This window comes from Trachemys scripta, chromosome 9, assembly GCF_013100865.1.
Source record: "Trachemys scripta elegans isolate TJP31775 chromosome 9, CAS_Tse_1.0, whole genome shotgun sequence".
NCBI classification, from domain to species: domain Eukaryota; kingdom Metazoa; phylum Chordata; order Testudines; family Emydidae; genus Trachemys; species Trachemys scripta.
This window is the reverse complement of record NC_048306.1, coordinates 23,093,540-23,119,305: the sequence shown is the minus strand read 5'-3', so window position 1 is coordinate 23,119,305 and position 25,766 is coordinate 23,093,540. Positions and strand designations below refer to the sequence as shown.

Below are 25,766 nucleotides of genomic sequence, written 5' to 3'. Positions count from 1 at the left end.
CATCCGAAGAAGTGAGGTTTTTACTCACGAAAGCTTATGCCCAAATAAATCTGTTAGTCTTTAAGGTGCCACCAGACTCTTTGTTGTTTTCCTAATTTAATGGTGAATTATTTGCATGGTGGTCATGTAAGGGACAAAATAACACATTACAGTGATATTGCAAAACACAATCGGACTGCAGGGTTTTCCAGTGGGCAGCTGAAAATCATGACTGGGCAATGTATTGCCATGTGATAATTTCTGAAGTGTTGAAAGCTTACAGGAAGGTGTTGCATGCTCATGTTTTTGCAATTCCAGTCAGTGTCCCGGTTTCTGGAGTCACTTTGGGGCAAGGTGCAGACCTATTATTATTTTTTTAAAAGAGCTTTGTGAAGGAGCTCCATCACAGCAGCAGCAATGGCACCCCCTTCAGGAATGGGGCGGAGCCACAAAGACACAGCGATGAACATGGAAATGGAGAGTGAGAACAAAGGTTCAATAAAAGGGAACCAGGGGGATACTGAGCAGAGAATCCCAGACAACACCCTCTGCTCCAAAAAGGTGTGGAAAAGAGCTAGCCTGTTTGATAATTGGGATCAGTGGGCAGAAATCCTCCAAAGCAACAACAGGTTCACCTCCTCATCTGAGGCCTAGTGCGAATCAAATCCTGTTAAGAGACAGATGCAATCCCACCCAGCGAGTGGCACAGCAAGCTTCCCCCAGATAACAGCATTTTGGTTCCCATTGATTTGGAAATAACTGAAATGCAGACGTTGTATGCAATGGTGTTGTAGCGGTGTCAGTCCCAGCATATTAGAGAGACAAAGTAGGTGAGGTAATATCTTTTATTGAACCAACTTTTGTTGGTGAGAGAGACAAGCTTCTGAGCTTACACAGAACTGTTCTTCGGGTCTAGGAAACTTAGAGTCACAGCTAACTACAAGATGGAACAGATTGTTTAGTATAAGTAGTTAACACGTATTTCAAGGGATCATTCAAGGTGCAGTGGCTTGTTAATACTCCTCCAGTCACAGAGAGGAAAGGGAGGGGGAAGCAGCTGGGAGGGATTGTTAGTGGGCTACAGACTGCTGTAATAAGCCATAAATCCAGTGTCTCTCTTCAGTCTATCATTTTTTTGTGTCTAGCAAAGTTATGACTTTAGGCTCCCAGGCTCATCTTTTGAATGTGTGTGTGCAGGTTTCCTTTGAAGATGAGGACTGATCACTCAGCTATAGTGTTATTGCTTTGTGACTCTATTTCAAGTGGTCCAGTTGGTAGCAGGCCATTGTCTGTGTGATTAAAAACCACCACTCCAGTTCAGTTCATTCAGCAGAGAGGTTAAGAAGGGAAGGGGTTGTGCAGCTCCCCCTCTAAGTCAGGCTTTAGGCACACTGGCCTGGGTGCAGTGTGAGCAGGGGTGAAAGTAAAATAAAAGACTTACTGGTACGGGGGTCTGGCTCAAGGCCCCCAGAAGGGGCGGGGCCTTAGGTGGAAGGGGCGGGGCTGGGGTCAGCCTCCCCCAGCCAGCCCTTCTGCACTGCCCAGCCTGCACCGGCCGGGGCTCTGGTGACAATTTAAAGGGCCCAGGGCTCCGGCCACTGCTGTGTTAGGGTCCCTACTGGCAGGGCTGCCGACGGGGCTGGAGTGGCTGGTGGCAAAAGGGGCAGTGATGTTAAAGCGCCGTGGCAGTGCTTTAACCTCGGCTGCATACAGGCCGGTACCGGCAGCCACTTCTTACCAGTATGCTGCACTGGCCCACTTTCACCTCTGAGTGTGAGAGAATGCTGCAGTTCAGCTGTCTATGATGTTTTCTGTAGGTACACAGAGGATTTCAGTCTCCAGGACCATCAGTCTGGAACCTTGCACAAGCTCACCTACGCCATACCACGCAATATACACAGCTCCTCCCTCTGGGTCCCGGTGCACCGAAGGATCAAATTTTAAACTGAACTCCACGTATCATTAAGTTAAACCAAACGCAATGGTCCAAGTGTGGTGCTTCTGAATAAGCACATTCCTCCAGATGATCAAAATGGGAGGAATAGGCCTCAGCTGCTCTCACCAAATGGTTGATTTTCAGAGAAGAAAAATGTCCCATTGGCTCTCGCCATCCTGCACTGAGTTGGACTGATCCATTGTTTGTAGTTCACCATATTTTCAGTGACCAGTCTGAGCTCTGCTTTAGTGAAGACCACTTAATAATGATGCCAGGCAGACAGTTTGTGGCAGGGTCTGAATTATGGTACATTACACTTTGGTTAACCCTCTAACCCCAACTGAAAAGAGCCAACTTTACTCCAGCAGCTCCTGGTTTTGTGTACAGCAGGACATTATCCTGAATTCCCTGTAGACCCCAAACACCCCAATGTAATCAGTGAGAGATTGCCTAAGGAATGCAAGGGTTGGATGATAGATGGCTACTGTTCTCTGCTCGCTTTCCATCCAGGCAAGCCAGGGGGGTGCAGATTATTGAGCCCTCTCCCACTAGACAAGAACTGAGGGCACTGACCTTACCCCTACAATTGTCACAAGTAGTAGGACAGGATGGTGCTGGTCACACTTTATATTAAGGGTGTGATGGGTTTGGTCACAGAGACCCCCTTGGGACTGTCACCTGATGTGCTGAAATTACCTCTGAGCCCGTTTTCCCTGATGGCTTGGGACTCCAGATCCCTGCCTTGTTGAGCCAGACACACTAGCCTGCTGCAACACAGACCCAGGTCTGAACCATGCCCCCAAAGCTGCAGGCTTTAACTGAAAACCACTCAGCAGGTTACCTATCTCCAGCATCCCAACACCCGGTTCCCAATGGGATCCAAACCCCAAATAAATCCATTTTACTCTGTATAAAGCTTATACAGGGTAAACTCATGAATTGTCCACCCTCTATAACACTGACAGAGAGATATGCACAGCTGTTTGCTCCTGCAGGTATTAATGACTTACGCTGGGTTAATTAATAAAAGAGAGTGATTTTATTAAGTATAAAAAGTAGGATTTAGTGGTTTCAAGTAGTAACAGACAGCACAAAGTCACCAAGCAAAATAAAACAAAACACGCAAATCTAAACCTAATACGTTAAGAAACTGAATACAGGTAAATCTCACCCTCAAAGATGTTCCAACAAGCTTCTTTCACAGACTAGACTCCTTCTTAGTCTAGGCCCAATCCTTTCCCCTTGTACAGTCCTCGTTAGTTCCAGCTCAGGAAGTAACTAGGGCAGTGGTTCTCAAACTAGGGCTGCCGCTTGTTCAGGGAAAGCCCCTGGCAGGCCGGGCTGGTTTGTTTACCCGCCGCATCCACAGGTTTGGCCGATAGCGGCTCCCACTGGCCGCGGTTCGCCACTCCAGGCCAATGGGGGCTGCAGGAAGGGCGGCCAGCACATCCCTTGGCTGTGCCGCTTCCTGCAGTCCCCATTGGTCTGGAGCGGCGAACTGCGGCCAGTGGGAGCCTTGATCGGCCGAACCTGCAGACATGGCAGGTAAACAAACCGGCCCGGCCCGCCAGCAGCTTTCCCTGAACAAGCGACAGCCCTAGTTTGAGAACCACTGAACTAGGGGATTTCTCATGACTGGCAGCCTCCCTTGTTCTGTTCCACCCGCTTTTATAGCTTTAGCACAAGGCGGGAATCTTTTGTCTCTCTGGGTCCCCACCCCTCCTTCTAAATGGAAAGACAACAGGTTTAAGATGGATTCCAGTACCAGGTGATATGGTTACATGGCCTGTGAGACTCCAAGCCTCCATTCTTCCTGGCCTGACTCACACAAATGCAGAAAGGCTTGCAAGTAAACAGAGCCATTTACAACCAATTGTCCTAGTCAATGGGAGCCATCAAGATTCTAAATCACCATTAATGGCCCACACTTTGCATAATTACAATAGGACTTCAGAGTAATACTTCATATTTCTAGTTTTAGATACAAGAATGATACATACATACAAATAGGATGAACACACTCAGTAGATTATAAGCTTTGTAATGATACCTTACAAGAGACCTTTTGCATAAAGCATATTTCAGTTACATTATATTCACACTCATAAGCATATTTCCATAAACATATGGAGTGCAACGTCACAAAGGGTATATTTATAAATAGCTTATAAAGGCATAATAAATTATTAAAAGATGTTTTAACAAATGGTTCATCGTTTGTTATAGCACCCAACAGGTCAATAGATTGTCCATAGCTATGATTGCTAACCATCTGCAATGCCTTTTACTGATGTGTTTATAGCCAGCTATGGCACATATTATTCCTGTCTATAACATGGTAAGAGCATCTATTAATCATTTATTATCCTATTTATAAGTGACCAAAATACCTATTTAATTGAATGGGGAACCTGTCATAAATCTTCCCAAAGACTATATTTGTATATGTTTATACAGCAACTAGCACGATGGAATTACTATCTTGAGTGGGACCATCATCATAAAAATATTAATGTACCAAGATAATCTGAGATGCTGTGTGAATTTGAACATCAGACACTAATGATTGACTTTGCCTGCAAGTAGGGTGACCAGACGTCCCGATATTATCGGGACAGTCCCGATTTTAGGGGACTTGTCCCGCGTCCCGACCTTACATTGGTTGGGACATCTGGTCACCCTATATGAGGGAGACCGCGGCAAGCAGGCGCCGCTGGCGCCACTCACCTTCCCTCCCTGGGCCCTGGGGCAGCGCGCAGCTGAGCTCCCGGCGCGGCGGAGCCAGCCCACGGGGCCCCCCGTCAGAGGAGGTCTCGCTCTGCTGTGTGCTGCAGCGGGGCGGGGCCTGTAGACTCCGGCAGCGGTCACCGGGCAGAGAGCCCCCGCGCCCCCCTCCCCTCGACCCGACCCTAGGAAAGGGCCAGAGAGACTGGGAGGGACCTGCCTGCTGGCTGCTTCCTGGGAGCCACTCCAGGTAAGCACTGTTGGGCTCACCTGGCCCCCTGGCAGGTCCCTCTGGGGGAGGGCTCCCCTCAGACTCATTGCCCTGAGCCCCCACCCTGACCCTGTTCCCTCTGCCCCCCCCCCAGTGTCCCCTGTGCCCCCCCACCCTCAATCCACTGCCCTCAGTCCCCCTGACTCTGTTCCCTCTGCCTCCACCGCAGTGTCCCCTGTGCCCCCACCCTCAATCCACTGCCCTCAGTCCCCCTGACCCTGTTCCAACAGCCTCCCCCACAGTCCCTCCCCTCCCCCCATCATCTCACCCTGCATGGATGTGGAAATCTGTCCCGGATTCCAGGCTGTCGTTAGCCCCTGGGGCAAAAGATCAGCAGAGGTTTCCACAGGGAAGTTTGCAGCTTTTGCTCAGACCCAAACATTTTCACTTAAATAAATAAATAAATAAATACCCAAACCCATCCTGACACCCATCTGCTCTGTCCAGATTTGCTGTTATCCCTGTGGAGGCCAAAGTGGTTTGAAAAATTAAAAATCCTTGACACCATTGTGTTGCTTCCCCCTGTGTTGCTCATTAATCTGATGGACCTGCCGATAATGAATAAAGATGAATGCCCTGGGAGCAATGTGTCAGGCAGACAGTTTGTGAAGTAGGAATGTGAATGCTGAAGCCCTCACAAAATGCAGAGGCTTTTCTTAACCTGAGAACTGAAAAAGAGCCAGATACCCTGCATGGGTCTGAAAGTGACAAGAGCCTAGCGACTGACCAGAGCAGCATCAGGTTTGCAATGACAAGGAGGGTCTGTGTCATGAAGTCTGCCTTTCCACTGAGGATTCTTCCATTGCCAGGGTAGCGCTGGTGCAGGTCTGCCGCCCGGCACAGCAATGCTGAGAGGTGCCAGTGTAGACCCAACCCACTGCTCTCAGCCCCCACCCTGACCCTGTTCCCTCAGCCTTCCCTGCAATCCCCCCCTGTACCTCCCACCCCAAACCCACTGCCCTCAGTCCCTGCCCCATCCCAGATCTCTTCTTCAGCCTCTCCCGTCATCCCACCCGATCGCTCCCCCTGCTGTCCCACCCCCTCAACTTCCCCCCATTCTAGTCCTGCTTCCCTCTGTCTCATCCCCTCCAGACCCTGTCCCTCTCCCAAATCCCCCAACCCTCCCCCGCCCCACCCCACTCTACACAGCTCTCTACCCTGTCCCATTCATGCTCCCCTCAGCCCCTACCCTGCTCCCCCCATCCCAGTCCTGTCCCATCCCCCTCAGCCCCCCTGATTCCCCCAGTCCCAGTCCTGTCCCCCGTCAGTTCCTCCACCCTGCTTCACCTGATCCATCCCCACACACCCACCGACTTCCTCGACCTCCCTCCCCCCAATCCCACTGCCTGGACTCACCCCCATCCCACTCAGGACATGCAGGAAAAAGAAGCAATGGGCTTAAATTGTAGCAAGGGAGATTTAGGTTAGACATTAGGAAAAACTTCCTAACTGTAAAGGTAGTTAAGCACTGGACAAACTACCTAGAGAGGTTATGGAATAGCAGTCATTGGAGTTTTTTAAGAGGTTAGACAAACACCTGTCAAGGATGGTCTAGTGGTGTTATTACTCACTCCTGCCTCAGTGCAGGAGTTTGACTAGATGATCTGTTGATGTCCCTTCCAGTCCTACATTTCTGTGATTCACACTGGATAGCCTTGTGCCACTGTTTAGTAGTAGTGGCACACAGTTCTCTGACATGCAGGTTTACAAAATTGTAGTTAATATACAGTTTAGAGCATAGCAGTTTTAAAGCTCTGCATGTTCAGACCAACTGAGCTGAAAATTGTGATCTATAGTATTCAAAACTATTAAGATGTGGGCTGAAATAAATAAAATCAGCATGAATTGCTCAACAATATCAATGGAATCAGCATTACGCTGCTATATATTGTAAAACATTACAGTGAAATCTTGCAAGTATTACATAGCACGCCGCCTTGCCCAAGTGGTAACTAAGCATAACATTTTCCTGTTTCAACATTCTTAACTTGTATCCCATAGCTCCTAAAAGTTGTTTTTTTTTTCAAACACTGAATACTGCTGAGTTATGAGTTTTAACAGTTTTTTTTTCTTTTAAACCACAGCACTGAATGTTATTCTAAAATTGTTTTCCAAATATTTTTAAACTCCCAGTTTATCCCCCGCTGATGTTCATTGTGAAAAGTATTGCAGGTCTAATACTAATATTTGGCACTTTTGTAATTCACTATCCAACATGTGTTTGGTGGATTTTTAGAGGATAACTGTATAGCTACCAGCTAAGGGAGTTATATCTTGAACTCAAGTAGTAGAAGCTCATGCTTCTAAGTCTGGATGGCTCGGGTTCAATCTTTGGTGACTAGCTATGATGGAGGTTGCTACACTTATAATCCCTTTAATCAGAGGTTTTGAATATGCTTTGTTGTAGGCAGCGCCAGCCTATAGTTAAGCAACCGAAAATTTAGAATGGGAAGTGTTGAAATGTTGGGACGCCTTATAATTTTGCCAGTCTGGAACGAACATCCTATCTGAGGGATGGGGGCGGGGAGAGAGGAGAGTGAGACAGGACCAGGAAACTGGGACAAGGAATCCAGAGCGATAGTGGGGGGCAGTTGAAATCAGATGAGGACGGGTTAGACAGCAATAGGATAGACATAGACTGGAGGGGACGGGGAAGAACGGTCTTTGACTACTAGAGACCACTCCATTCAGGAGCCTGGAATAGACCCAGGATTCCTGAGTTTCACAGTTCCTCTTCTGTCAGCAGATATCTGTGAAACCCAGTGGCAAAAAAAGTGTCTCATCTCCCTATAGAGCTGATCTATCACATATAGGATGACAACCTACTGCCTCTGCCATCACTTACTCCATTAGCTCAAGTGGCAGAAGTCTGTGCAGTGGATCTAAAGGTTCATCGGCAGGGTTGGAGCCATGCGAGTTTCACGATGATTCCACATGCCAGAATTTCTGGGGCAGTTCAGTTTTGATTTTTACAAAAAAACCTGGGGAAATGCATACAGAAATAGGGTGACCAGATGCCTAAATATCGGAATCTCAAGCAGGAGTAGAGAGGTTATTTTATCTCTGTATTTGGCACTGGTGCAACCACTGCTGGAATACTGTGTCCAGTTCTGGTGTGCACAATTTAAGAAGGATATTGATAAATTGGAGAATGTTCAGAGAAGAGTCACAAGACTGATTAAAGGATGATAAAACATGCCTTATAGTGATCGACTCAAGGACCTTAATCTATTTAGCTTAACAAAAAGAAGGTTAAGAAGTGACTTGGTTATAGACTGTAAGTATCTACATGGGGAACAAATAGTTAATAATGGGCACTTCAGTCTAGCAGAGAAAGGTAGAGCATGAGCCAACGGTTGGAAGTTGCAGCTAGACAAATTCAGACTAGATATAAGGCATATCTTTTCAATGGTAAGAGTAATTAACAATTAACAATATACTAAGGGTTATGGTGTTTTTCTAAAAGCTATCCTCTAGGAATTATTTTGGGAAAGTTCTATGTCTGTGCTATACAGGCAGTGAGACCAGGTGATCACCGGATCCCTTCTGGCTTTATAATCTCAGAACTAGGTACATCAATTCACATGCAAAATTCTCATTGAATTCAATAGGTGTCCTTGCCCTGTGGCTTGTGGTGCGGGCTGCAGCAAGGGGCCGTAGAACCCCTCTCGCAGCTTCCTAGGGCCCCCTCTCATGGCTCTGTGCACCTGTGTCTGTCATTGTCGTCCTCTCCCCTCCCCCCGCCCCGCTCGCCCAATGTGTCCTGATATTTCACTCTTGCGATCTGGTCACCCTACCTACAAGTATTAAGGAATCTTGTAATGTTGGGTTCAAATGATTGTGTAGTTACTTTGTAATTTGATTTTAGTAAAAACAAAAAATAACTTTGGATGCTGTAGACATCTTTCCCTCTCTGTTATCTCTGCACGTATCTATAACTGTAGTCACAGCAGAGGCATCCGGTTGGGAGGCTGGTGAATTTCAGCTTTCTCTGGGCAATCATTTCTGCTATTTACTAACAATCGAAGGGACAGTTTTCTAAAATTGCCCAGTTCTGTGTGGTGCGGGTCACTAAAACCCACAATTGCCTCACTAAGAGTACAAGTCTCTTTCCTTCCCAGCAGCAATGATGTGGAGCCAAAAGTCGTCTTCTTCTCTTTTCAGCATAGCCGTGTCACAAGAGAAGAGGAAAGGAAGGGATAGAACTTCCCTCAATCCTAACCCATGATGTACTTACTAAGCAGTGGAGGAACACACCCAAGTATGAGCAAGCCCAGAGCAGAAAGCTAGAAACGCAAATCAAATTTCCTTTTCATCAGCATTTTTCATCCTTTTTTAGAACATGACCCCACATTTCAGTCATCTGCACCCTAACCACCGCCTCTGCATCCCAGAATGCTTGGTGCCTGTTTAAACAGTGCTCTCCAGAATAGGAGCTAGGCCCCGTGGTGCTTCCAAAGAATCGCTGTGACCCCAGCACCTGATGCAATGGCTGATAGGGCACCTGCTGGAATCTGAAAAGTACCACCTGTTTCCAGGGCAGTGCAGACAAATCCGCTTCAACAGGTGACCAGAGACCGGACATGAGCCTGGCTCAAAATGCTCTCCGATAGCTGCCAGCAACTTGCTTTACCCCCCTAGGATGAAATATGCCTCCTCAGCCAGTCCCTAATTAAAAATCTTACTTCCAGCTCTATAAAGCAAGGTTGGTTTGGAAAAGCAGAACTTGTGTGATTAGTTTTCCCATAAAGGAGCAAGGGAAATGAGAGGTTACCCACAACCTTTACCAAGGTGCCTCCCCCACACAAGTATCAACACTTAACCTGCCTTATAAAAAGGACCAGAAGAAAACTTATAGCCACCCTAGGCTGTATTCAGATTGTCCTTCTATGACCGAAACCCCCCACACAATGCTTCCTCCTCTTCTGAATTTTCAGCATAGATAGTCCCCAGGAAGTGTGTGCCAATGTGACTGTGCCACCCATTATGATAGTGGTGGGATCTCCCATCACCTATCTAGACCAAAGGACGACTTTCCCTTCCTGCTCTGCCAAAGGCTTCCCACAATAAACAGGTTTGCCCAGGTTAATTATAATTTGACCACTTTATTCACCCACTCGCCTGGCCTAAGAACACTGAAATTAACATATGCATCTCCCTCTCATCCTTGACCCTATCCCACATAGTATTCACATTCTAATTAATTCATGCAAAAAAACCCCTCCCTCTACACGGACCACAAATGGCTCCAGGAACATCATACATAAAGGAAGGTACTTCATAGGGGTAAACAGATTAAGACTCAAAGAACCAAAGGCAAACAATAAAACTGGCAAAAAACATAACGTGGTGTTGTAGGGCTGCTATAAAGTTTGCATTAGTATATCCTGGGACAACATACCTGTGTTTCTTATGCCCATAAATAATATGGCAATCCTCTGTTCTTGGTAAGAAGGGCTCTAATGGCATCCTATTTGATGATCTGTGTATAGACCAGAAGTGGCTGGGAAATTCTTTTTTTTTTTCCTAAGGAAAATATTCAAATGAATTTTTTTCTTGGAATATATTTGGGTTTTCTGCAACCAAAAACCAATGTGTTTGGTTGCTGAACACAAAAAAATTGGAGGTGGAAATGGATTTTTTTGTGTGTGTGTGAAAATTTCCCTTTAGTAGAAATGCCACTTTCTGTTAAAAAAAAAAAAAGTTTCAACAGATGTTCAGCCTGAAATACATATTTTACTGCTGTTATTCCAGACTTATTGCTATTTAGAATGACCTATGGCAGGGGTTCTCAACCTGGGGGTTGGGACCCTTCAGGGGATCGTGAGGTTATTACATGGGGGGTTGCAAGCTGTCAGCCTCCATCCCAAAGCCTGCTTTGCCTCCATCATTTATAATGATGGAGGCAAATATATATTAAATATATTAAAAAGTGGTTTTAATTTATATGGGGGGGGGTTCACACTCAGAGGCTTGCTATGTGAAAGGAGTCACCAGTACAAAAGTTTGAGAACCACTGACATATAGTGAGTTACAATGAAAAGAATACACATAACGTATTGTGGCTTCTTTTTTTTTTATCAGTTCTGTAACACTGCTTTCTATGAACAGGAAAATGGAATAAGCAGAGGAATGAGATCAACAATGCAATAAGTGCTTCCTTTATAAGCCATTGCACCTGCACTATGATTCATGTATTATAGGCTAGGCTGGTAGCACCACCAGTTTTTAAGGTACCTCACTTCCCGTTCTAAAACCTGTTTTCAGCTCCTTATACATTTGCTGTTTGGGCTCAAATTTTCTATGCTGAGCATCTGCAGCAGGTGGAATATTTTGGGGAAATTTCAGCCAAAGCAGTTCAGCCATTTCAGAGAACAAGGATTGGGGAAATGCATTGTTTTGCCCATATTAAAATATTCTGTCAATCTCTTCTTTGAACAGCTTTGTCACAGGGACTTGAAAATTGGCAGGGAGGAGGCCTTTGTGTCAGGAATATGCCCTTTACTGTTGCCAGGGCCGGCTTTAGGACCGGTGGGGCCCGATTCGAATACCCGGTGGCGGTCTGGGTCTTCGGCGGCACTTCGCGGTGGGGGGGTCCTTCACTCGGCTCCAGGTCTTCCGTGGCACTAAAGGAACCCCCGCTGCCGAAATGCTGCCGAAGACCCGGAGTGGACCACCGCTGGGTGAGTAAAAATTTTTTAAAAATTAAAAAGGCGCCTAAGGCGTGGGGCCCTCTTAGGCGCGGGGCCCGCTTAGGCGCAGGGCCCAATTCCGGGGAATCAGCCTAAAGCTGGCCCTGACTGTTGCTGTAAAAATCTGATCAAATTTGGCCAATATATAAACTTTAAAACAACTGTAGTTTGCACATGCTCAGTGGAGACTTGTTTTATTTTAGAAGCTAAAATCTCCAAAGATTCAGCCCTCCCTGAGCATGCTTGAGTCTCTCTCAGCTCCCAGGGCTGACCGGACTAGGCATGCTCCATCCCCACACAGCTTCCACCTGTGACCTGACTGTACATGCACCATCCCCACAGAGCAACTGAGCATACTCCAGCCCAGAGCTATGGGGTAAATTACTTTTCCAGTAATCGTAGCTTCCAGGTGGGCTGGGTCAGGATTTGTCCAAGAACTGGAACTGAGAGCAGGGAGCCTGTCTCCCCGTTGGTTTCGATGACCTCCTTGTTGGTGCCAAGGCAGCTTGGAGGAGGAAGCCGTCCGATTTGAATGCAAAGAGAATAAGAACAGCCTATGAGGGGAAGGGAAGGAGTTCGTTGGGACAAGGAGACTGGCACTGGAGGAGGGGAAAGAAACTGTGACTGAGAGTTGGAGGGAGAACTGTGAGATGAGGGGGAAGGTGGTTGATTGGTTGGATGGGGAGACTGGGATAGGGAGACGGGAAGGGGGGAAGAGACAGGACTGGGACAGGGATAGATTGGAGGTGATGGGGCAGAAGAGATCAACCTTGAGGGGAATGGACAGGAGAGTCTATGCCCCCTAGACCACATCTTCTTCAGAGCCTGGAATGGACCCCATTCCTCGGCTGTGATACTCTTCCAGTAGGTATGTGTCTCATTCTCTTTTAGTTCTGGTGCATGTGAAGGATGACAATATACTACCGCTATCAGTTCCTTCATTAGCTAAAGTGTCAGAGAACTGCAAGGTGGAAGCTGGAAAGTGTGTAGTAAATAAGGTCGGGGATTGCAGGAAGAGAAAGAAGCAGGTCATGGTTAAGATAATTAAATGCTGCCCTGGGGAACAGGATTCTATGCCTGCCTCAGCCACAGCGCTCCTGAGTGATGCTAGGAAAGTAATTTAAACCAGACTTTTCACTGGTGGTTGCCAATTGTGTGTTCCTCATTTTCTGAGTGCCTGACTTGATAACCTGAGGTCCCATTTGCAGAAGTGCTGAGCACTCACCACTGTAAATGAAGTCAATGGCAGCTGTGCTTTGAACATCGAACATACTATGTAATGCTAAGGACTTTGAAAAATCAAGTCCTAGGTGTCTTAAATTGGGCACCCAAAATTAGTGGATTCTTTTGACCTTAATCTCTCTGTTCCTCATCACAGGCGTATTAATTAAGCACTCCAAAACGATTGTGATAAGTGCCATAGAAAAGCCCAGGAGAAAATCAATAATTCTGCCTTCAGAGCAGGGTTTGCAAGTGTGCAGTAAATAAGGGATGTGTCCACACATTGAACAGTAAGGCTAAAATACAATTTTCAGTGAGCACCATCCATCCTGTGCACTGAATAAGGCTGGGTCTTCTACAGAAAAATAGTATGTGCTCATGTAGTTAAAGATTGTATCATAATAAATATGGTCAAGCAGGCCAAATTCAGGTTGCACAACCTTAATTCAGGTACTTCCTAACTTTGGAGTGTTTGACTGTTCAACCTCAAAAATGTTCTTTTAACATCGTTCTTGTGTGTGTGTTATATATATCCCGAGAAAAGAATGGAAAACATGAAAGAGAAGAAGGCAGAAAAAATAGCAAGTTATAAAGAGACTCAAAGGATGCAGTTAGTTGAAAAAAAAAACAAGTGAATGGTAAGCAAGGTAGATAGACTCAAGATAAATATGAAATGGAAAAGAAAAGATTATTAGAATCTTCTTATTAATTCCATCCTCCATTAGGATCGCTCCTGTCTGTAGAACAGTCACACAACACCTTCAGCCGCCAGTAAAATGTAACTTGTATTTTTTGTGAAAGAAGGAAGGAAAAGAGAGGAGCAGCAACAGCAGCTCTAGATCCCAGATGATATAAGTGAAGAAAAGGAAGTATTGCTGACTTGGCTTCTGATCCTGGCAGAGCAAGTCTGTCTCACTGAGTTCAGCATAAGAGAGAAGTAGCTGCAGTCCTGTGAAGAATGGAAAAGTTAATGTGGTTAGTGGCACTTGTGAATTCCTTCATCTTCTGCAATGGTGAGTAAATGCAAATGCTTTTCATATTCAGAGAAAGTTACTCTACAGGTGCAGACATGCCTGTGTGTGTTAGTTGATTGTTTGTATAGATATGTTGTTGATGGAAGAATAAATATTAAAAATGCTGTGAAAACCAGAACCTTAGTTCTGCAGCTAATACACATTTACAGTCATTTTGCATCACATACAACTGGGAGATGTTTTTGAGATTGTAACAAACAGCCCAGTATTAAGCAATTTGTCAGCTGTAATGTGCCCAGAGTAGGGTGACCAGACAGCAAGTGTGAAAAATCGGGACGGGGGTGGGGGGTAATAGGAGCCTATACGAGAAAAAGACCCAAAAATCGGGACATCTGGTCACTCTAGCCCAGAGTTAGAACAAAATAAGATTGTTCAGAATACTGGGAGAGCGTCTTTTCTGGCATTTTAGTTTCTGAAGAGTTCATTGTATGGCTGGAATACGTTCATTCTTTTGGAACGTAACAACTTTTCAGAATTGTACTGGTGGGTATTGTAATTACAATGCTGGCTATAGCTGCACCCATGGCTTACCTCCAGACAGACTCTGATCTCCGTAACTCTGTTATGCTAGCTACACTCATGTAATTGAGATCAGAATCTGAGCTGTCATTTTATATAGTGCTGCAGTTTCAAATGTGCTCACATTTTACCAGTAAATCTGCACTGCATTAGGAAGAACTTGGAAAACAAGATAAGGGGGAAATAGGGTGACCAGATGTCCCGATTTTATAGGGATAGTCCCTATTTGTGGGTCTTTTTCTTATATAGGCTCCTATTACCCCCCACCCATTGTCCCGATTTTTCACACTTGCTGTCTGGTCACCCTAGGGGGAGATGTTGATACTGATTTGAAAGGTGAGTGTGGAAGCCCTGAGTTACTCCCATGTTTTAGGAAAGAATGTGGGGGAAGGCACCAGTCCTGGTTAGTGATGCAAAAGTAGAAGTTTAGATGTATGTCCTATTTCAGTTGCTTACTTGGAGTTCTGTTTTAAACTGAGTTAAAAGTAACAGGAGGCTTTCAGAAAAGGGGACCAGGGGGGTGAAAAGTAAAAGCTGGACTTTGAGGAAAATTCTGAAGTCACTTGCTAATGAGATGCAGCAGTTCTCAGACTATTTATGAGGCTGAAATTTGGACGGATATCTGATAAACTGGAACAGTGAGCCTAGATTCACAGAACTTGGAGATGAGATAAGAATTGTGGCTCCAAATGCAAACCTGCCCATAGTTCCGATCCAGTGCTCTGGTTGGGATTCGTCTTACAAAGATGGCCATGAACCAAGAAAACCAGATGCAGATCTGGACCGCCCCAAAGAATTCTTGTCCCAGTTCACTGTATGAGACCAGTGATTCAGGGAGTAATTTTATGCCATTAGGAAGGTGGGGGATCGGGAAAGGAGGAGGGGAGAGGGTCTAAAAGAGATTGTCCCACTCTTATGGAATGGTCCAGAAAATGAAAAGATTTGAAAATTTGTACTATTCTAGAAGGTTAGTTAGCCCATTCCTTTGACCAATGGAGGAATGTTCTCCGTGGTTTTGGCCAGTTTAGTTTTAAATCCCTCTAGCAATGCGAACCCCATCATTTCCCTTGGGAAGCTACAACCCAGTTAAACAGCTCTCACTGGTAGGAAATATTTCCTGTTCGGAAATGTTTCAGCATCAGTTTCTTTTGCTCTGTTTATCTCATCACAGCTAGTAGTCTCTCGTTTGGGATATAGTAATCGTATCACTCTGAAAAATGCAGCAAGCTCTGGGCTGAAACACTGCAGCTGTTTAATAGCACAACGCAACAGTGCACACTCTGGAAATAGACTCATAGACTCATAGACTTTAAGGTCAGAAGGGACCATTATGATCATCTGGTCTGACCCCCTGCATGCTGCAGGCCATAAAACCGTCCCTACCCCTTCCCTGGACTCTGCTGTTGAAGTCCCCAATCCTGTTTTAGGTGACTTCAATCGGCAGAAACCCTCCTGCTAGAGATCCCTGCCCTATGCTGCGGAGGAAGGCGAAAAACCTCCAGAGGCTCAGCCAATCTGCCCTGGAGGAAAATTCCTTCCCGACCCCAAATATGGCGATCAGTAAGACCCCGAGCATATAGGCAAGAGTCTCCAGCCTGACCCCTGTCAGCCATTATACAATTTACCTACCATTTCTTGGTTTTCCTTGACTACTATGTTTTACCATTAAACCATTCCCTCCATAAAATATGGAGTAAAGGTTTCTAAGTTTCCAGTTAACTTTGCCAGAAAGGGGGTAGGATTGGGGCAAAGCACATAGGTTCCTTAAAATACAGCTAGGTAGGTAGAACAATGAAAGTTTTTTCATATAAAACATGTCCCTTTTTACCAAGAGCAAAAGACCAAGTTACTGTTCTGTAAATCCCCAATATAGTCTCTACTTTTCTTGGAGCTCTCCCAAATCTGACCCTGTTCAACTCACACAAGCTGAGGAGATTACACTGCCAGCTACTACTGAGCATACTGCAGGGCTGTTCCATTCAGCACATACGTTATACTTCAGCTCTTCTGTTCCAACATGGTTATTTTCCTTCTGTCTTCCTTAAATCATATTTGTTTTTTGCTAGCCGCCTCCCCTAAAAGGCCCAGCCCCCTTTGAGCCCAGCTGTATCATTCTTCATTTCTAAGATAACTTGGAACTTTCAAAACATTTGGAATATATTGTATATAGTTCACTCTGCTCCAGTATAAATAAAAGAACAGCCCCCAAAGCTGACTCTTAAGTTAAGCTCTTCCCAGCTGGAAAAGGTTCCATTTAGAGCTACCGTGCTCACCACTTCCTGTTTTCAAGTTTTCTATTTGTATCCAGCTAGCCCCTGTGCTTCGTTTGCTTCTTGTCATTTTTTTGGACAAAGTTTAGAGTATTTTCTTGTTGGTTTTTTGTTGGTGTTGCAATGTGTTCTGTTTAGGAGACTTTTCATAACATTTCTGAAAATCAGTGTCAGAGATCTGGCCTTTGTGTGACCAAATTTGTATTTACCCCCCTCAGTTCCAAGTCTCATAATTGCATTATTCAAAGCAAATCTTTTCTGAATCTGACACCAGGGCTTTCTTTATGATTGAAGTAGACATAGTTCCCAAAGAATGCATCCCAGTCTTTGCATCTGCCCAGGCACGTTATCTCTAATGTCGGCATGTCCGAGGTTTGTTATAACTGGTAATGTCCTGCAGCCCAAACTCCGTGAATACTCCCCGTCATGTCGGTTGGTCTGGGACATCTGTGACTTGTAGGATGAGAGGGGAATCCACTATCTGTGAGTTGTTCAATGTTGGCCTCTCTGGGGAGACTGCCAGCAAGCGGGTAAGAAGTGCTAATTGGCATGGCAATGATGGGGATGTGGTCACCTATGATAAGGAGTTGGCAGATGCCAACTTTCACATAATGCAGGCCAAAGAACTGTTTAGTACCCAAGAGCTTGATAATGACTCTCAGCGATATTGCCCTGGTCTAGATTATAACCAAGACTCTCCCTTTTAATCTTGCTTCTGCTAATTGTTCTAGTTTTTCCAATAATTTTCCATTCCTAGACATGGGTATTCACAGTCCTCTGCTGCATGTATTAAAATGCCAGATGCTGAGCTGTGGTAAATCAGTGTAGTTCCATTGATCTCAGTAGAGTCATTTGTCTCAATAGGGCTACACAGATTTATACCAGCCGAGGAGCTGGAGCACTGTATTTATTTGGTACTTTGTTTGCACAACACAGATGGCTTCTATGCCTTTAATGCCTTAGACACTGGACATTAGGATATTAAAAGGCCAATGCTGAGAGAATTCAAAATACATTCATAGCTGTTGATAATAATTTCACAATATTCAAGGAAAACTACTGCAAGACTCTGGTCAATATTTGAGAACAAATGGAAATGCTCCAATGGAAACTTTAAGAGTTGGGAAACTTTCCATCTCTGTTTTCCAAGTTCCACATTGAATATTGAGACAAAAGGGCAGGTTCTCATCTCAGGTATACTGGTGTAAATGCAGAGTAAACCTACTACAGTCTGGATTTCCCATGGTGTAACTAAATACAGAATTTGGCCCTAAATACACTAAAGGCATTAGAGCAGTGGGGATGACTTTTTTCCCCTCCTTCCTCCCATATATGATGGACAGGTGTGCGTGAAGGGGTGGGAGGAGCAGTGGCTAGTCATGCTGTGAAAGGAACCTGCATGGTAGCGTATTGGGGCACTATGTCCAAGCAGAAAACTAGGGAACTCCTTGGAGTTGAAAGATCCAAAACAATCAATTGTACTTAGAGGTAATATGAATATGTAACCACAGTCCTGGGAAAAGGAGGTAATGGTGCTCCTTTCTGTGGACCTGTGGTCAGCACAGCTGGGATGTTACATTCAGATCTATTACATCTCCTTAGCAGAAAGGTATTGAAAATGGGAGAGAGTTCAGAGAAGAGCAACAAAAATAACCAGGGAGCTGGAAGGATTGTTCAGGCCCCTGGATGCAGTCAATGGTATGACTGACAGTCCTTGATTCAGATGGTAATAACAAACAGCACATATAAGATGGTTGTCGGGTGTGACTGTCTGTCTGTGGCTTGGTGAGCTCAACTTGGTGGTGCATCCAGCATGATTTGGTGTTGCTGATATTCTTTCCTCTTTTATTTCCACCCCTCATTTCCTGCTTTCTGCAGCCATCCTGGAACTGACTGGCACCCACGACATTGAAGGGACATGGAAGAGTTCCCTCACCTTGCCATGCGTCTATGTGCCTTCCCAGGACTTTGTGCAGCAAACAGTCATTTGGACCCTGGACCGAGATCAAAACCTTGCCACCGTCTTTCGAAGGGATAGCTCTGGTGATCACATCATGTTGTCATTGTACAGAGGTAGGGTCAGCGTCCCAAAATACAGGCCAGGGGATGTCTCTCTTGAAATTGAGAAGCTTGAAATAACAGACCGTGGACACTACACTTGCAAAGTCACCTGGAGAGCCCAGAACAACAGCCTGCTGACAAAGGAGAGAACCACTACAGTTAAGGTTGTTAAAGGTAAATCCAGTAATAAACCCTTGCACCTATGTAGCATTTGTCAGTCATAAAGCACTTGACTGAGCTGGCTTTAGATCTGGTGAGGATGGGGTTATGCAGATGGGCTTCCACGCCACACTGACTCCTCACATCCGCAGGGTTGGGGCCAGCATTTTCCATGGATTCTCGAGCTCCATGCCTCTTCCTCACTAAACTGGCAGCTAGGGTGACCAGGTGTCCGGTTTTTGACTGGAACACCTGGTCGAAAAGGGATCCTGGCGGGCCATTGACTGTCCCCTGCGCCCCTCCCAGGCCCCAACCCCCTGCCCCAGCCCCAGACCTGATCCCCCTCCCACCCTCCAAACCCCTCGATCCCAGCCTGGAGCACCCTCCTGCATCCCAAACCCCTCATCCCCTTCCCCATCCCAGAGCCCACACCTCCAGCCGCAGCCCTCCCACCCTCCCACACCCCAACCCCCTGCCCCAGTCCAGAGCCCCCTCCCACACTCCAAACCCCCCAGCCCGGAGCCCACTCCTGCACCCCAAATCCCTCATCCCCAGCCCCACATCAGAGCCTGCACCCCAAGCCGGAGCCTGCCCCCCATACCCCAACCCTCTGTCCCAGCCCAGAGCCTCCTCCCGCACCCTGAACCATAGGCACCGACTCCATGGGTGCCCCAGGGCTGGAGCACCCACGGGGAAAAATTAGTGGGTGCTCTGCTGTTTGGCAGCGTAGCAAGCTCTGGGAGAGAGGGGGGAGGAGCGGGAATGTGGCGCGCTTAGGGGAGGAGGCGGGGCCAGGGTGGGAATTTGGGGAACGAGTTGGAATAGGGGCAGGGAGGGGACGAAGTTGGGATGGGGACTTTGGGGAAGGGGTTGGGATGGGGGTGGGCAGGGGCAGGAGGAGGCGGGGCATGGGTGGAGTTGGGGCAGGGCCAAGGGCAGAGGGGGGTCAAGCACCCACCGGTGCAAGCAGAAGTCGACGCCTATGCCCTGAACCCCTAATTTCTGGCCACACCCCAGAACCTGCACCCCCAGCCCAGAGCCCATACCTCCTCTCACACCCCAACCCCCTGCCTCAGTTGGGAGCCCCCTCCCATACTCCGAACCCCTTGGTTCCACCCCCCAGCCTGGAGCCCCCTCCTGCACCCCAAATCCCTCATCTCTGGCCCCACACTGGAGCCAGCAACCCCAGGTGGAGCCCTCACCCCCTCCCAGACCCCTGAGGCAGCCCGGTGAAAATGAGCGAGTGAGTGAGGGTGGGGAGAGCGAGCAACAGCGGGAGAGGGGATGGAGTGAGCGGGGGCAGGGCTTCAGAGAAGGGGCAGGGCATGGGCGGGGCCTCGGAAGTGGGGCAGGGGCAGGGCAAGGGTGTTTGGTTTTGTGTAAGTAGAAAGTTGGCAACCCTAACTGGCACTAGCCCCACCCTAATGCGGGGAAAACAAGCCAGAGGGTGGAATTCATGCCTATGATGGTGCAGACCCCAGCTATACTCTCTTGGAAAAGTGTCCAAAAAGAGAGAGTTTTAAAATTGCAAAGAAGAGAAAAGTCTCTTAAATATGTTGAAATCTTTTCAGAGAAAAATATTTTATGCATTTTTAGAAATAAAGGTATTAAATATTAGTTTTTAGGAAAAAATATTGCTTATACATTTAGGTTCCTTTGAAAAAAGGTGTGAAAAATAATTGTATGTCTTTTGAAATAAAGAATAGAGCATGTATATTAGAGAAGATAAACAAGACACAAAGTGAGTGAGAACAACACAAAAAAGCAAAAGTATCTTAGCCTCTAAACATCTTCAGGTCTGTGAAATTAACTCAGAATGTCACAACTAAACACAAGGTGGAATAGATTGTGTAGCATGAGTAGTTAACACATATTTCAAGGGACCAGATCTGTGTAGCTCACAAGCTTGTCTCTCTCAGTAACAGCAGTCAATCCATTAAAAGATATTACCTCACCCACCTTGTTCCCCAGAATTGTTGGCATTTGTCTAGAGGTAGCTGCAGGAGTTAGATGGTTTTCTCTTCTCTCTGCCATGTGCTCAGTGACAGAGGCCTTCTTGATGCTTTACATCAGAGGTAGGCAAACTACAACCGGGGGCTGCATCTAGCCCTTGATACATTTTAAACTGGCCCTTGAGCTCCTGACGGGGAGCGAGGTCCGGGGCTTGCCCTGCTCCACACATGCTGTGGCTCCGCACGGCTCCAGGAAGCAGCGGCATGTGCCCCCTCTGGCTCCTATGCATAGGGGGAGCCAAGGGGCTCCACACACTGCCCCTGCCCCAAGCGCCGCCCCCGCAGCTCTCATTGACCAGGAACTGTGAGTATTCATGGCCTGCCATACAATTTCCATACCCAGATGTGGCCCTCGGGCCAAAAAGTTTGCCCATCCCTGCTTTACATCTTTCTCTCTCCCTTTATTTTTCCTTTTTCTGTAACTGGCTAAGATGCTTTTGCTTTTCTTAGCTGTTCTCTCTCACTTTGTGTCTTGTTTATTTTCTCTAAAAATGCATGTTCTGTATTTTATTTCAAAAGGCACACAATTATTTTTCAGACTTTATGGCAAAATAATATGAGTGCATAAACAATATTTTCTTTTTAAATTAATATATTTAATACCTTTCTTTCAAAAAAATGCATAATTATTTTCTCTAAAAAGACCTGTTAACATGTCTCTTTTTTGCAGTTTTAAAACTCTCTCTTTTCTAACATTTTTCCTTTCTTTATCACTTGGTGATAATCCACTTAAAAATGCCTATAAAAATATTTTTCTCTAAGAATGTGTAAATAAACCCTATTTTCTTTTAACCTTAACATGTTAAAACACACACACACACCCCTAATGTTCCCCATAAAAAATATATTTTTTCAAAATGGCTGACGGCTCCAAAAACATAGTGGTCAAAATGTGAGACTGGAGGTAGGACATAAACCAGAAAAGGGGGCACGGAACCCTGTCAAAATTGTGTGGTGATGAATGCTATGGAGTTCTTAACTACTGACCCAAATCCCTTTCCTTCTTTCTTTCAGTTGCAGTGACTAAACCCATCATCAGACCAGGCAATCTGGGATTCACTGTACCAAAAGGGGCTAGGACAAGCCTGACCTGCTCTGCCAATGGGTCCCCACCCATCATCTACCGCTGGTTCAAAGGAGAGCCAGGAGGAAACGCAGTGCATGTGAGCAATCACGCCGTACTCATGTTTGATTCTCTGCGAACGTCTGACACGGGGAAATATTACTGTGAAGCAGAAAACAAAGCAAGCTCACAAGTTATACAGCAAAGTGATGCAGTGCAGCTGACTGTGAGGGGTAAGTGCCCCAAACTAGTGCTTGGTGGTCTCTGAGACACTCCCAGCTGCAGGATGATAATGAGGCAAATGGCTTAGAGGGTTTTAAAAAGGATTAGACATTTATAGTGACACTCGCTAGGTTAAAACAACAATGGCTGTCAATCCGCATGCTTTAGGATCACTCAGCTCACTGGCTGGGGTCAGAGAAATGTCATGCACCCTCCAGTGGTATCGTATGGCGCAATAAAGTGCATTATGGGAGGCTTCCAACTTCCCCCTAAAGATTTTGTATTTATCCAATTTGTAAATTGAAGGAGTAGCAGAATCTGATGTGTGGTCATTTCTCTCACAGACCTCACAAAACCAGCAACCACAGTACCCAGGTCTGAGAACAAGGCGAACACCACGGCCAAGCCTGTCTCAGAAAGAGGTGAGGCCTGCTCAGCACTGAATCGGAAGCAGCTTGGAGACTGGACATGAAGTGATATTTTCATTGTGGTTGTATGTGAATGATATAGAGGAGGAGATGACTATGTGACATGTCCACTCATTTGCAGCCAGTTTTTAGCAGATGGTCTGTAGGCTGCTGAGGCACGTGGCTTGCTGGAAATGACCTCTGCTGCCATAGGTGACTTCCAGCTCCTCTCTCCCTTGCTCCTTGGGAGACATGTCCTCATGCTGCTGGACTACTTGGTTACAGTCTCCATGGGATGGCAGCCATTCTAACACTTGGGGACATGCCTAGGGGAGTTATGGATTTCCTTAGCTCCATTTGGTACGGCGTAAATTAATCAGAGGCATTAATCATGCCCCTATCACCCCAGTGGTTTAGGGGGGCTCAAAGGTATCACAGCAGGGCCTTTCATTTTCTATCCAGAAGGGACTGTCCCCCGGCAGGTAAATGGGCAGCACTGGCTCTAAAGGATTTGTTTCACTGGCTTATTAGACTAAACAGGGAAATGCCCTCCAGTCTTGCAGCTGCTTCATAGACTAGAATCAGATTTCTTTCTGATGCTGAATGACTCATAAACCATTATGATCACCTGAACCTTGCTTGATTTGCAGATCTGATCACGACAGCATTGGCAACTGGGAGTGACGTGCAAGTTCCAGAAACGCATGAAGTGACAACGGGTAAGGGGAGTAGGGTGACCAGACCTGATATTTGCTTGTTTGTCCCGCGTCCCGACCGATGTTACGTCGAGACACTGGACAAACAAGGAAATGCTCCCGAGCCCGGAAGTGCTTGCCCCCGCCCCCCCTCCCGCCCCGACTCCACCCCCTCCTCCCCCCATTGGCTCCCTCCCCAAATCCCCGCCTCTTCCCCAGGCTCGCCATTCCTCCTCCCTGCACAAGCGCTGGAGGAAGGCCCCGGAGATGCAGGAGGAGCGCCTGAGTGAGAGTCCAGCCTGGCCCCGAGTGCAGGCAGGACTCGGTAGGGGGGCGGCCCGCGAGACCAGGTGGCGGCTGTTCTCCCCCCCCCCGGGCAGCAGGACTTGGGAGCAGCCGCTGCTGCAGCTCCCACTGCCGCGGGGGGAGGAAGCAGCCGATGACCAAGCTCGGCGGCTGCGGCTCTGGCGCCCGGGCCCAAACCCCCCGGGCCTGTTGCGGGGACCCAGCAGCGCGCACACTGCGCCCAGCCCTTGGCCAGTCACGTCTGGGCTGCTGCCCAGCTGGTGCTATCCCGCGGCGGCCCCAGGGCGGAGGCATCGGCAGCCCAGCCCCGTTTGTTCCCCTGAGGGACCCGAGCAGGATGGGGCTCCCCCTGCATCTCCGGGGCCTCTCTCCAGCGCTTGTGGAGGAAGGGGGGAGGGGTTGTTGTTTTTTTTGCTCTGCCACCTTTTTTTTTTTTGCCCCCCCCCCCCCCCACGTCCCGATATTTGACCTGGGTGATCTGGTCACCCTAAAGGGGAGACCTTTCGAGCAGCGGGCAGGGAAGTCAAGGAGTCAAGCTGGAGGTTCTACGCTGACACCTGGCAGTAGATTTTGTTGCAGGGAAATTAACTGTTGGTATAAAAAAATCCAGAATTTCACACTGCTTCTCTGTGTGTATAGATAGTCCATTCAATAGCTTGTACACAAATGCTAGAAGTCTAAACAATGAGATGGGTGAACTAGAGTGCCTTGTGTTAATAGGCATCTCAGAAACCTGGTGGAGTGGGGACAATCAATGGGACACAATCATTCCGGGGTACAAAATATATCAGAAGGACAGAACAGAACGGGGGAGGAGGGGGAGGAGGGAGAGACACTATATGTGAAAGAAAACGTAGAATCAAATGAAGTAAAAATATTAAATGAATCCACATGTTCCATAGAATCTCTATGGATAGTAATTCCATGCTCTAATAAGAATATAACAGTAGGGATCTATTATCGACCACCTGACCAGAACAGTGATAGTGATGATGAAATGCTAAGGGAGATTAGAGAGGCTATCAAAATAAAGAACTCAATAATAGTGGGGGATTTCAATTATCCCCATATTGACTGGGTACATGTCACCTCAGGACAAAATTTCTCGATACTTTAAATGACTGCTTCTTGGAGCAGCTGGTACAGGAACTCACAAGGGGAGAGGCAATTCTTGATTTAGTCCTGAGTGGAGCGCAGGGTCTGGTCCAAGAGGTAACTAGTATAATAGGACCTCTTGGAAATAGTGACCATAATATAATAGCATTTAACATTCCTGTGGTGGGAAGAACACCTCAGCAGCCCAACACTGTGGCATTTAATTTCAGAAAGTGGAACTATGCAAAAATGAGGAGGTTAGTTAAACAGAAATTAAAAGGTACAGTGACTAGAGTGAAATCCCTGCAAGCTGCATGGACACTTTTCAAAGACACCATAATAGAGGCTCAACTTAAATGTATACCCCAAATTAAAAAACACCGTAAAAGAACTAAGAAAGAGCAACTGTGGCTTAACAACCATGTAAAAGAAGCAGTGAGAGATAAAAAGGCATCTTTTAAAAAGTGGAAGTCAAATCCTAGTGAGATAAATGGAAAGGAGCATAAACACTGCCAAATTAAGTGTAAAAATGTAATAAGAAAAGCCAAAAAGGAGTTTGAAGAACAGCTAGCCAAAAACTCAAAAGGTAATAACAAAATGTTTTTTAAGTACATCAGAAGTAGGAAGGCTGCTAAACAACCAGTGGGGCCCCTGGATGATTGAGATACAAAAGGTTTCAGAATAGCAGCCGTGTTAGTCTGTATCCGCAAAAAGAAGAACAGGAGTACTTGTGGCACCTTAGAGACTAACAAATTTATTAGAGCATAAGCTTTCGTGGACTACAGCCCACTGCATCCGAAGAAGTGGGCTGTAGTCCACGAAAGCTTATGCTCTAATAAATTTGTTAGTCTCTAAGGTGCCACAAGTACTCCTGTTCTTCTTTTTGCGGATACAGACTAACACGGCTGCTATTCTGAAACCTTTTGTATCTCAATCATCCAGGGGCCCCACTGGTTGTTTAGCAGCCTTCCTACTTCTGATGTACTTAAAAAACATTTTGTTATTACCTTTTGAGTTTTTGGCTAGCTGTTCTTCAAACTCCTTTTTGGCTTTTCTTATTACATTTTTACACTTAATTTGGCAGTGTTTATGCTCCTTTC

General features: G+C 46.4%; 1 protein-coding gene across 5 annotated transcripts in view; it reads left to right on the top strand.

Moving 5' to 3' along the window:
- Positions 1–25,766, top strand: part of LOC117883093 (V-set and immunoglobulin domain-containing protein 4-like) — a 40,780-nt gene that overhangs the window by 7,525 nt on the left and 7,489 nt on the right. Inside the window, exons 1-6 of one of the 5 annotated variants that reach the window (XM_034782078.1) lie at positions 4,790–4,889; positions 13,625–13,836; positions 18,525–18,881; positions 21,893–22,174; positions 22,508–22,585; positions 23,221–23,289. In XM_034782078.1, the coding sequence (XP_034637969.1) occupies positions 13,782–13,836; positions 18,525–18,881; positions 21,893–22,174; positions 22,508–22,585; positions 23,221–23,289 (841 nt within the window). In that variant the 5' untranslated portion in view covers positions 4,790–4,889; positions 13,625–13,781. Of the gene's footprint in view, positions 1–4,789; positions 4,890–13,624; positions 13,837–18,524; positions 18,882–21,892; positions 22,175–22,507; positions 22,586–23,220; positions 23,290–25,766 lie in introns of those variants that run through there. The other 4 variants (XM_034782079.1, XM_034782077.1, XM_034782075.1 and 1 more) reach the window with 4 other exon arrangements.